Genomic DNA, 13,477 nt, shown 5'->3' on the forward strand with positions numbered 1-13,477 from the left:
CTTGCTTTCCTGCCATCCAGAAAAAGACAGCTCTTGCTGCACTTGACAAGGAAAGGGTGTCATTCCCATTAGTGGACTCTGCCACATCCAGAATGTGCACACTTGTTCTGCTGCTCCTTTGCTCTCTCTCCATCAGACACTGGGAGTGTCTGCTGCTTTCAGCCCTGTGTCACTGTCTGATCAATTCTTCTGCTGCCTTTATTTGCCAGCTCTATCCACAATCCAGTCAGTGGAGCCTTACTTTTTCTTTCCTTCCTCATCTATTTACTGTTTACAGATAAAAATTTCTTGCAGGGATGATTCAGTTTTGTCACACGTATCTTGTTTCCTTCTCCACACTCTTCATTTGTCTTTAAAGCATCAGACCCTTCCTTTCCTCAATACTTCTGCCTTGCTCTCTCCTGCTGCAGCTCTCCAAGCCCGTTCTCACCACAGCAGCAATATTTCATCTTACTCAAACTCACCTTCCTCATTTGATTCACACTTTTCCTTTGAATAACTTAAGCAACCTATTTCTCCATCTTGGTCCTTCCCACTCAACAGGTACCTTCATGCCAGGTACTGCTCAAATCTCTCAAATTTGCTGTGTATCTCTGATGAATTGAAGTATCCAAGCAGCAACAAAGCATATTTGGGACAGTTACCAAATTTGAATTTGAGAGGAATGAATATGAATAGCAGAATAGACTACAGCAGGTATTGCTTAAGACATATTTTACGCTCCTCTTCTGAGGAACATCTTCATTTTTCTCATGACATCATACCCAACCCTTCTGTCTTTATTTTCATTTGGGCTATCTCATTGTGAAACCAGTTTCTTGTTTGGGCTATGCCAATTGCATCAATGTCAAAAACATCTAATATTCAGCTCTTCAATAAACCTTCATTTTGTTCCACAAGCAGGAAATACTCCAAACCAAAAGTCAGTAAAAATTTCTGAGTTCTTTCCTAGAAATGCCACCATCTGCAATGCTTGTACTATAATATATCCAGTTACTGAATGATGCATCAGTGAATTTTCAGATCTCCTTGTGATTATTTAAGATGCAGACAGGATTCTGGTGATACATCAAAAGTCAGCCTTGCCACCACACAAGTCCCTTAGGAGCAGATTTCATTCTCTCATTTGGCTTTTATAGGCAGATCAATCATATACCATCAGTTCCTGGAGAGGTACTGTTTCTCTGCCCTGACCTGTTTGAAACTGCTGCCTCTCTCTTTGGGACCACTGCTTTTAGTCTCCAGAAAATGAACTTGAAGGGTAAGTGAAATAAAATTAAAGAAGACAACAGAGGAGGTGGCAGCGGCTGACTTCCTTTTTATAATGGTAATACAAGGCAACAAAGTATTGTGATTACCTAGAGGAATTTGGTAAGGAGCCAGCAGAAGGATAGAATAGCCACACTATCCCCTTAGACACAATGAACTTGGAGTCCCTTTTTCCCAGTGAAACATGCTGTGATGCCTGAATTAGACACAAAACCTGCCATTTTCAGGACCTGCTTTCTGTTCCATTTGGTGCTCCTAATACTTGAAAGCAGTCTTTGTCTCTTTAGCTACCTGTGGAGCATCTTCTAGAATTTAGATGTGAGTTTTTACAGAAAGATGCAGAAGTGAAAAGTACTTACTTCAAAGTTTCAGCAAGGAAAAAGCTCTGCTGTACATCATCATATGTAGGAGATGAGGAATACACATCCTTGACACCAGAAAAGCCACCACTAACTCGGCAATACTTGTCAATTGCCTGCAAAAAGGAAGGGAAAAGACACAGAAAATTTAACTGTAGAACAAGATTTGGAAATTTTAAAGCATCAAGCTTAATCAACAAAGAAGGTGGTTCTTTTTGTGCTGCATTTCTCTGCTGTGAATGTCTTAGTTGAAGGATGCTATGGACATTAACAGTTTATGCTGAAAAAAATAGACTGGACACATACAGAAGTCACATCCTTCCAGCATTATTAATGACACCACATTTGGCAAACTGCTACATGCTAAGAAAGTAGTCTGGGGAAGAACACTTTCTTTCCTGGGTATTTACTGTTGGCTGATATTGATGACATGACAAGGACTCCATACACTTTTTCTCTGAGCTCATGCAGTTCCTCATTGGTGACACTGGGTAGAACATCAGTCAAATCAATGGAATAAGTGCTGTGATGTGCACAGGAAGGTAACAAACATGCCTGGATTTTGGAGCTGGAAGAGTCTGAAGAGTTATAGGAATTCTTTGATTGGTAGCTAGTCATGGAGACTTACTGAAAGTAGAAATAAAATACTGTTCTCATCTTTATGGACTGTTGATTCCATCCTGTAAACTCTTCTAGCTGCTGCTTTCTCCCCTCATCTCCTTCTCTTACCTACGTTATTCTCTGTTTCCTGTTTATACAGCTGAAACTCAAGTCAGCTTGCATGCTGGACTGCAGCAGAATTCTTTACCTTTAAAGCATGGAGTTTAAATCCATGCACATTCCATGAAGGAAGGGGCCAATGGATTCTTCCCCTCCCCAGCTTCAACACAGTACTGTGAAAAGCACAATGGAAGAGGAGGAGACGGGAAAGAAAGCGTTAGTAGCTCAGAGCACCTCTCGCCTACACTTTCATTATTCCACTGGCATGCACGACCTTACAGCACACAAGGATATCAGCCATTAAAACTGGCTCTGAAGAAATGATTCACAGGTTATTTGTGCTTCCCTGCTGCTTTGACTGTGCTTCCTCAGCAGATAGCAACTCTTTTAATAGATTCATGCAGGGACAGAAAAGAATCAGGGATGAAGGAAAATGTTTGTCTCGGGATGTCTGTCATTACCAACAACTGAACACAGCCACCTGTAGCTCAGTCATCTATGATTCAGCCCGATAGCCTTGTGTGAAGCTCCTCTCCACAGGGTGCTTTAGGCCCACATTTCTGTTAATTCTGATTTTTGCTAGTTATACTCAGCAGAAGCTGAGGGGAGTCAAGGCAGGGGAGCAAATAAGTTTTGAATTATGCCCTTTTTATGCAGAGAAAACAGATTCAATCAAAACTAACTCTTCAAGGACCGCAGTATTGCCTTTGCATACTAGAAATACTGGGAGACAGAGAGGAATTTTCCACTGGGCAAATGGACAAAGAATGTCAGCAGATGCTGTCACTGAAATCAGGAGGAAAAGCAAAAAATTGAGCAGGATACCCAGGACAGTAAGTCACAGCAGGTACTACAGCTGACCTCCTCCTAGAACATACCCTGTGGAAATCTCAGACCGTTCACGGACCAAAGAATAATCCAGACTGTACAAAGTTCTTTCAATTTTCCAAAAAGCAAGGTTTTAGAAAAGCAAGTGGAGAGACTGGCAAAAGGATGTTATTGGAATAGCTGTGGCTCTAGAGTCTGAACTTCTGCCAAGAAAGGTACAGTCTTTCTTGGCAAAATCTAATGCTTACTGTAATTCCTTATCTCAAGCACAGCTTTCTCCAAGTTTGGAGGGAAAGGCTCCATTTTGTGTTGGGACTTGAGTCTAAAAGGAGAAAGTGTCTGGATGAATTACTTTCAGATTTGGTTACTGGTGCAGGATAGGGCTACACTGAGAGTTCTCACATGCTGAGAGCTGGGTGGACAGTGAAGGGAAAGGTGTATGTGACACATCTAACCCATGACAATCTCTTTGTCTGCATGCTCTTGCACAACAAAAGTGATGCTAGCTACCACATGGCAGCCAAACAACAACATCAACAACACAAACAACCCCAACATCACTCTCTCCACACAAAATCAAAACACACCCATCAACCAAACCAACAAAAAGGAAAGAAAAAAATGAATTGCTTAGCTTCTGAAGAAATAAAGCACATGCTGTTTACAGAACAATTTGCATATTCCTCCCCAGAACTCCTACAGACACCAGGTAGGTGTTTTATGAATAAACAAGAGCCAAAGCCCTTTTTAGGCAGAAAATGAAGTGCCTGCTCTTGGCACTATCCCCTTTTATAATAATGCAGAACCCGACCTTGTGTCTGCTCTGAAGCATGGCAAGATGGAGGAGGAAGCCCCAGTGTTTACAACTCCTGCCAGAATTCCCAGCATACAGCCTGATCAGGACTCTGGTCCACCAGCCAGCAACCCTGATGCTGTGTGCCCCAGCCTGTACAGGAGAAACCTGCTAGTGACTGTGGCAAAATGAAAACAAGGAATACATGGTACCACTGTAAGGACACTATCTCCTTCCTCCAGAAGAATTAAATCCCCAAGCCAGTGTAAGAGACAAAACTTGCTTATTTTGGAAATTGCAGCTAGTGGATAGCACTGAGATCCTCCTCTATGCTGTAGAGGTCTCATATTTGGGTAACTAAGTGCAAAACTGGTGAAGCCAGCAGGCCTACAAGCCTAGAGAGAGAAAATGTATGATCTATTTTTTTTTTTTATGATCAACTTTTTTTTTTCCTTACAGTTACCAAGTAACCTTGTATCTTCAGAAATTTCTCCTTGGGAAGGCAGACTTGTGTTCAGAATAGGCAAAGGATTTACCCTAGCTGATCAGAGTTCTACATAATACAGGTAGTAGTGAACTGTACAGGAAAAAAGCCTCTGAAAAATTGCTTTTCAGCTATTCATCCAAACAGAAAATTTTAAAACATGAACAAATAATTTGTCCTTGATTCCAAGATGTGCAGAACTTCAGGACACTGGCTGAAAAACTTGGTGCCACAGACAAGCTGCTTAGATGCCCCTTGAAATTCTCAGTGTTCTGTTTTCACACAGACCTCAGAGCACTTGGTGCACTGGCATCTGCTTTGCCACCCAGATACACTTTCACTCCAGAGCTGAAGACCAGTCTCCCTGTAAAAACAATGCTTAATTTATTGCACCAGAGAATACAGGGAAGCTTCAAGATGACTGGAAGGGTATTAAGGTAATATTGCTACTATTATGAGGCATTGGCAGACTGAATAATTATAGGACAGCATACCTAATGTTAGTTCCAGTCAATTACAGAGACACATGGATACATACATACATACATATATATATATATATATGTATATAAAATTAGAGGATAACTGACACCAATCAGCATGGTTTTATAGAAAACTATTTTGGTCACAAGCTTGATTTCATTCTTTGAGAGCTACAAATTTGACAAATAAAGGTAACTGCAAAGATGCAATAAACTTAAAAGCTTCTAAGGCAATCGCCACAGTATTTAAGATGTTATGAGAAGACAAGGCAGCACTATACCATATCAATATAATTCAATTTAAAATTGACTGACACCGCTATAAGAAAGAACTGGCAATGCAAAATCACCACAAAATAGAGCTGCTTCTCACAGAGATCCACAAGGAGCAGTCTGAAGTTTTATCAATCACTGCAACACTGCTGCTGGCTTCAATGACATATGTAAATAAGAGCAGACAGTGTAATCTGCTGGTAACTGGGTGCCAAACAAAATGAGTTTCATAAAACCAGGCACATAATCCTAAATCTAGTCATCAAGACTGTGTAACTGCAGACCCAGGCTAGCCTGGAAGGTAGAGACAACCTTTGGAATGCAGAGACACTTCAAAGACTTCCATGGCCATGTAAGATAGTTCAGTCTGAGTTCCTGCTAGGACATTGGTTATTATAATCTATGAAAATTCTTTGGAAAGAAAACATGGGGGAAAGGACATTTAAAAATGGCATAGGAAGTCACAGGAAAACCCAGTGATTGAGAACTGAAACTAGGCAAGTTCAAGTGGGAAATAAAACATGGGTTTTTTTAACAGCAAGAACAAATAAATAATGGAGCAAGCTACAAGAAGTAGTAGGTTCTCTACTTTCCTTTATTCAAATACAGAACAGAACAGGAGAATATTCAGCAGTATACTCCTGCCAAATACATGTGTCTTGACTCAAAAGTGACAAAAATGAAATTTCAGTGCCAATAACATATAGGGAGGTCAACATGAACCTAAGTTCTTTGGAAATAAAATTTGATATGCTTCTAGATTGGACCCTGGCTCCCTCAGTTTCTCTGAGGGTGTTTTTTGTGGCATATGCAACTTTTCTTGACTGTGCCAACAACATGCCCATGAAAACTGTGCCAGTTTCTTCACCAGCTGTCATACTCACAGCTTCTAACCCACGAAACTGTGAAACCATATTTCTTTTACCTCCAACTTGTCTGGCTCTTTTCTGTCTACTCCTCTCTAAGTAGAATCACAGAATGGCTTGGGCTGGAAAGGACCTCAAAGATCATCTAGTTCCAACCTCAGTGCCATGGGTACAGATGTCACTCACTGGAACAGGATGCTCAAGGCTCCATCCAACCTGACCTTGAACACTTACATCCACAGCTTCTCTGGGCAACCTGTTCCACTGCCTCACCATGCTCTCAGTAAAGACTTTCTTTCTAACATCTAATATAAATCTGTCTTCTTTCAGTTTAAAACCATTGCCTTTTGTCCTGTCATTATCTGCCCACATAAAAACACCACCTCGCTTCTTTTAATAAGCCCTTTTTAGGTACTAGAAGGCTGCAATGAGGTCTCCCTGGAGCCTTCCCCTCCCCAGGCTGAACAACCCCAGCTCTCTCAGCCTGTCTTTGTAGGAGAGGTGCTCCCACCCTTGGATCATATTTCTGTCCCTTCCTGGAACCTGCTCTAAAAGGTCCACGTCGTTCTTGTGCCGAGGACCCCAGATCTGGGTGCAGCTGAGGTCTCATGAGGACAGAGAGCTATGGGTCTTTCCACTCCATCTTAGTATCAACCCTCAGTTTCCTGAAGTTAGCCTGAGCTTCAGGTCTTGGCTATTTATTTTCACTGTTAATAGAAGCTCTGACGAACTCAGCAGCCTCTCTCTGGTGCAGTCCTATTTAGTGAGATACACAAGTCCACAACTCTGAATTGAGCCCTTCATTCACACAGCTCAGATTAGTAATTGGCTTTACATGCCTATTGTGAAATGGTGGCTCTTACTGCTTTCAAATAATTAGCCTGAAAAGGATTTTAGTAATTTTCTGTATTTACCCTGAGTATCCTCCATGCATATTTCTGTAATACTTCAGCCAGCCCCCCAGCACACCATCATCCAATTTGACTGGCCCAATACAATTGAGATGAATGCTGTCTCTAGTGCTAAGTACAGTATTAGGGAGAATTAGCCTTTTTTTCATCAGGAAAGAGATAGAGACCCTGTCACAGGGATTTATGATCACTGAGGGAATGTAAGATTGAACTTCCTGTTTTTTCCCCCAGAGACACTGGATTTGGAGAGATGCAAAAGAACAGGCCTTGGACAAAGCATAGGATTTGTACTAAAGTGCATAAGTTTTGTCAAAAAATATAGATAATAAATCCAAGTCTGCTTCAGAGGTTGGAAGGCAAAGGGAAGACAAATTCAGACAGTGTTTTACAACAGCAGTAAGCCAACTGCTCTGCGTGTCACACCAGCTCCTTCTCTATTTATAAATGATGGAATAAACACAGCCAGGGCCATGTGTGATAGGGAAGAAGAAAAAGTAGTGAGTAGGTGTGAGGAATAAACACAAGAACTTATTATCTATATGCAATGAACAGAAAATCCTGGGGAGCAAAAAGCTTCAAGCTTCTGTGTCAGTACAATTGTGGGGTAGGAAAATTCCTAATTGTGGGAAGGAGGGTTTTGCAAAATTATTTATGAAGAAGTCAAAAATAATTTATGGCTATGTTAGATAAAGAAATCTTGTATCAAGGAAACAACAAGCAGAAGAAGGCAGTCTGTAAGGATAGAGGCAATTAAGCACAGGGGCTGCTTGATTTACAACTTCAATGGAGGTTGACAGAAGGATAAAATAAAATCCTACCCCGCACACAGAGAAAACTGGAGGCAGGGGAGGAGGAAGGGAGGGTTTGTTTTGAAAGCATTAATGAGAACCAAGATAATAAAAGCAAATGGAGAAAACTGAGCAAAATGCAATTAAAATACATGCTTTGCAGTGTGCTTAAGAGACTGATCCTGGCTTGAAAATCTTTACATCTGTAAATTTTTTAACCTATTACAAAGGACCCCACCTCAGCTTGGATCATCCAGCCATAGCTTCTGAAAGGAGCTTGGTTAGATCAGCAAGAATTTGTAGTATCTACACAGGCAAGGAGACAATGTTTTGGAGACAGCAGCAATGCATTCTGGAATACAAATGTGGAACCTGTCTCCAGAATAACATAATTCTTGTTGGAACAAAACAGGCTAAAAGGCAAAACCACACTAATACACAACTGTAAAATACCTGGCCTCTTCTAGGTGTTGCAGCTGGGCTGAGGAATGGATAGTAGTGAGCTTGGCTAAGTATTCTGAATACAGGCATCTCAACAGATCTCTTCCCACCTTTTCTTGATCTCTTGCTTCTGGAGCAAAACTGGTTTTCAGCCACAGAATAAACTTACCCAGTCTCCTGGTTTGTCTCTTCCTTTGCTTTTCTCTCATCTCCTCTGGATGTAGTCAAAATATTTCATTACTGTCTTGTTATCTTTAATGTTTATTCTCATCTTTGAAACTGGCTTTGAGCTGTTTCCAAAGACTGCTGGAGCAATTCAGAGAAGCAGAGAAACTCTCGGGGGCTGCACACTACTGACAACAGTAGGAATCATGACTAAGGAGTTCTGTTTCCATGCCTGAACTCATGGGCTGTGTAATGCTGAATGCACCTCTCACCTGAGCATCTGACTCAGCAAATGCAAAACAGCAATAACTGTGTGCACCCTCATATGTACCCCGGTTTGCAGCAAACTGTGAAAATCAATTACCACTCCAAGTGTTTCATTACCATGAGACTGAAGTGGCTTCAAAGGGGAAATACACAAAATTAATTAGTGACAGATGATTAACAGAGTTACCTGTGCTGCCTCCCAGCCCCACTGCCTGTACTTGGGATCGTGGGTGAACCTCCACATATACCAGTAGGTCTCAATCACCTCCGGCCTTAGGATGTAATACTTCTCGTTCTGCCGTACTGCCACCGCCTCCACACCACCATCAAATTTGAATGCTTCTGGGCCCAGCTTTAGTGCTGCAGAGAAAACAAACAACAACAACAGAAAAGTAAAGGTAAGAAAAAATTTGTTCCATACCAATCTTTGCAGGAAGGATGGGTAGGAGACTGCTTTATCCCAAGCTTGTGGGGAAAAAAAACCAGAACCTTTAAGCAGTCTCATAAATATTTCCTACTTTTGAGGCCTATAATTTTTCTTATGAATAATTTATCTAATTCCTTTGAGAAAACTACCTATTTTGACAGGACTACAGTAATCCTCTTGAAAACTAATGGAACGCTAAGAATATAAACACACTAACACATTCAATTACAGGATAAAATTGAAGTGACCAACATCAGTTCCTTACAAGAAAAAAGAAAAAAAGGGTCAACACAGGTTTTGATGTCCTTTGATCCCACCTAGAACAGTAGGAAAAGATCTTGGAACCAAGTAGTATCATACCAAATAACCTGTATCTTTATCCAAACTGTTGGTTTAAGGATGTGCTGTCAGGTCACTGTAACTGATGTGCTGTGATCTTCCAGTAAAGGGTTTACAACTGGGCAGCGAAGTCTTAAATACACCAGAAAATAAATCTCTGAAATAAGAGATTCACTTATTGTTAAAGCCCTTAAAGGAACCTGTAAGGGCCCTGTGCCAGCACCTGGAAGACTACTCATATAAGAACAACACACCTGTAAAACATCTGTCTATAATAAGAAGCTACACATATTTTGTATTAAACAGCTGCACATTGGTCTTCAAATTTAACATTACTAATGCACTCTTATTACTGCACTGCACCATTTGTTTTGGCAGAGACTTTTTAAGGTGCTGAACTCTGAAGCTGCACTCAAGCTTTAAAAATTATCAAAGCAATTAATCGTGTAATTCCTATGGGCTAGAGATTCAAATTAACCAAGGTTTCATGGGTCTGAAAGGGGAACCTTAGAATGCTATAATGAAAAATACAAGCAACTCTCAGTGCAGCCCCAGCAGAAAATCTCCAGAAGTTCCTTAATCTTTTTGTTTCAAGGGACTATGGCTCTGGATGCCAAAAGAAAAAGCATCACACTGCTTCAGCCACGTGAATGGTATGGGAAACTCCATCAAGAAATTTTTATTGCACTTCTTTCAAAATGGGACACTTTACCAGTTTCACTTAAAAAATTATATAAATCTCACTATCAAATAGAGGAGATTAGATACAGAGTTCTACCAATCCAAAATTCTGAGTATAAGAATGGTTATCTTGGACCAGATGGAATTCTGTCTGCTCCAGTATCACGTAAACAATTGCCAAGATCAGACATTGATGGGGAAGTGGAAGCACCCATCAAGTATATGAGATACCTTTTTCCATCTTTTCTACCAGCCTCTACTGCTTTTGAGCTCAAGACTTCTCCCAAATTAGACATATTTTTTTAGGTGATCAGTAATTCTTAATAAATTTATTTCCCAAGTATTCATCTGGTGCTTCCTTATATCTGTGTAAGCCTTGAGCATCCAAAACAACCTCTGCTAAGGGGTTCCACACCTTTAATACCTATTTGATGCAGAACCACTCTCCAATCCCTATGTGATTTGGCAGATCTGATGAATCCTACCTAGAAGGTCCCTCTTCCACCCTGAATAATATTATTCAATTCAGTTGTGCCTTGAATAGAAACTGTTCCATGCCTCTAGTTAATCTTCTTGCCCTTCTCTGCAATTCTTCCAGTTCTACTATATCCTTTGTTAAATGAGAGAGGACCAGCAAATACAGGGAAAAAAGGTGCAGGTGAGATTAATACAGTGACATAATGACATTTTCTATTTTTCTCTTTCTCATTTTGTTTTTCCTGAGTGCTACTGAGTTGACATTTTCATAATCTCAAAAGCAATTTCCTGAATTGCAACGGTCAGTTAGCACTCATCATTTAATATGTAAGGTTAGAAATAATTTTTTCAGAGGTGCCTCATTTTACAATTAACTACACTGGATTTAATTTAGCAATTTATTATGCAGTTACTCAACCTCATAAGATCCTTGTGTAGTGTTTTTTTTTGTTGTTATCAGCACACTTAGTTTACTGTTCCTGCCCTTTTCTGATAATTTATGTATATGTGTGCTTTATTTATAGATAATACATACTAAAATATGAAATGTAAATATACTACACACTTACAATATATATAAATACAGTATACATTTTATACACCTATACACATATATATATATATCAAATATATCAGAGTAGTGCTGGTTAACCAGCATTTATCCACTGCAAGAGTAGACTATTTACCTCTATCCTCTTTTCTATATTATGCCCATTTTCTTCCTCCATGCAGGTACTTGCTGCTTAAATTGTAATCATTTAATGTACCTAATGGGCCTTAGTAAAACACTTGTTAAAAAGCCTTTTGGAATCAGGGAATCACAGCTATGTTAGTCTTATCCACCAAAGAAGCTGGATTTCAGGCAGTTCTGGTGATCCACCACCTACAGAAACTGTGATGTCTTGTCTTGCTTTGTAGCCTGCTCGTGCATTAAATCCTTAATTATCTACTCACACCTACTCCTAATGCTATTGAGCACTACAAGAAATTAAACCACCCAAGGATGGGTGACCTCTGCATGTTGTGATGATTTCACCAAATACTCATCTGAAATCAAGGATGCAAAATTGATAGCTGACTAAAGAAAAGAAGCTATTATGGACACAGTATCTTTCAGGGGCCATTCTTCTAAGCCAAGAACCATCTAAAGCCATTTTACAATGCTATAGTGGTCACAGAATAATCCAAATATTTTCATATTAATAGCACTGATAGACTATAATCTAGGCAGCAAGACAAGATGAGAAACAATTTCATACCAGTACAAAGCTGAACAACCACCATTTAAAAAAATTTTAACTGACGTAAAGTTGACTTCAATGAGAGCTGTATTTAGCACTGCCAACAAAAGGGCAAATCTTTGTACTTTTAAATAAATATTTCTAATTCCGTAAGTATTTTTGAAAATATTGTTGTCTGTTTTGTATGTTTCTTTAAGACTACAATCAATCTAACAATAAATTTCCGAAAGTAAGAAAGGATTCACAGTTATAATAATACATGCTAGGCTCTAATTCATACAAAATTGGAGGAACAGAACATCCAAGACACTTCTCTTTGAGACTCTGAACTATTCCATCAACACATTGCTATTTCATACGTCTCACAAAAACATGTTATTATTCTCATTTCCTCAGCCTTGCCTGTTTAGCTGCTTACTGAAAGTCTTGGGTCAGAGATAGCATCTACTCATACCCTTGCATATGTCTCAGCTGAAATCTTAGTCATCTGGCTTATTCTGCACTAGAATTGTCACACATAAAAAACAGCTAAAGCTGTACTGCGATTCTGAGGACAGCTCTTGTCAAGAAACTTTCAAGAAGTGCAAAAAATTTCATCCTAAAATAAGCTCTCTGTAGTCAGTCAATACTTTACACACTATCAGCTAATGGCTAGGAAAATTCTTATGCATAAGGGATGGTAGAGTGTACTAAAAATACTGTGTGCTATAGATCAGTACACAAATGCCATCTATACAGATAATTTTGCTTATTTATCTAACCTCTACAATACTTATGAAAGCTGATTATTCAGATTGATTTGTTAGTGATCTTTCCATTCCTTTGATTTCATTGAACTTGTTTTTTGTTGCCATCTCCAGATTTCGCATTGCCAATTATTTTATGCCTGTGCCATGTTTCTCAGTGGTTCACATTAAGCATGAAAAACAAAGACCTAATCACCAGAAACCAGAACACCTCAAGATGTGCAGTACTCACATAAGCTTCAACATCAAGAAACCTTGTGCCATGAGCACAGGAAGCTGTATTTTTGTAGCCTTACCAGTGCCCACTGACAGCATTGTGATTTCTTCTGCTGGTAAATGAGCACACCAATCAGAATATGCCTCCTATCTTTGTTTTTCTCAATCTTCTCTTCAAACTGAGAGCACACAGGACTACAGAAAAATCCTGAAATCTCCTGTCACAGGATGGGAGATTTAGGATGGCTGCAGCATTAATATATTGATAATTCATGGTACAAAAAAATAGTAGAGTTGGTAGGAAACAGAGGTATGTGTAGACTGCACATCACAAGACTATTCTGGTTACAGTTAAGTTTTCTCATTGAGCATCAATAAGCCTTTTCATATCCTTTCTAAGGGTGCCACATGCATTAACAATTTCCTGAAGAGGGGAAGAGCCTTGAAGGGGGCTCTCATGCTGCCATGCCAAATAGATCCTGGAAACACAGATCCCTTGCTCATAGGCAGACCAGAATGACGACTGCACCCCTTGCCATCACCTTCCAAAATCCACCAGCCTCCTCCAGCTGCTGAATTAGAAAGACATCCTTTGAGCAGTGCTACAGACTGATCCTCAGCTCAAGCAGAATCTACATGGATTTTCACAGAGCCATGGCAAGGGCCCAAGCTTCTCACAACATACCTAGTCACTTCTCCAGCAT

General features: G+C 39.9%; 1 protein-coding gene across 1 annotated transcript in view; it reads right to left on the minus strand.

Moving 5' to 3' along the window:
* The window catches only part of MAN1A2 (mannosidase alpha class 1A member 2), a 133,408-nt gene that overhangs the window by 5,302 nt on the left and 114,629 nt on the right, over positions 1-13,477 (minus strand). Inside the window, exons 11-12 of the mRNA XM_063148452.1 lie at positions 8,834-9,006; positions 1,629-1,744 (exon numbers count right to left, since the gene is read on the minus strand). Coding sequence (XP_063004522.1) covers positions 1,629-1,744; positions 8,834-9,006 — 289 coding nt within the window. The remainder of the gene's footprint in view (positions 1-1,628; positions 1,745-8,833; positions 9,007-13,477) is intronic.

The sequence above is a fragment of the Melospiza melodia genome, chromosome 2 (genome assembly GCF_035770615.1).
Source record: "Melospiza melodia melodia isolate bMelMel2 chromosome 2, bMelMel2.pri, whole genome shotgun sequence".
In the NCBI taxonomy this organism is placed as follows: domain Eukaryota; kingdom Metazoa; phylum Chordata; class Aves; order Passeriformes; family Passerellidae; genus Melospiza; species Melospiza melodia.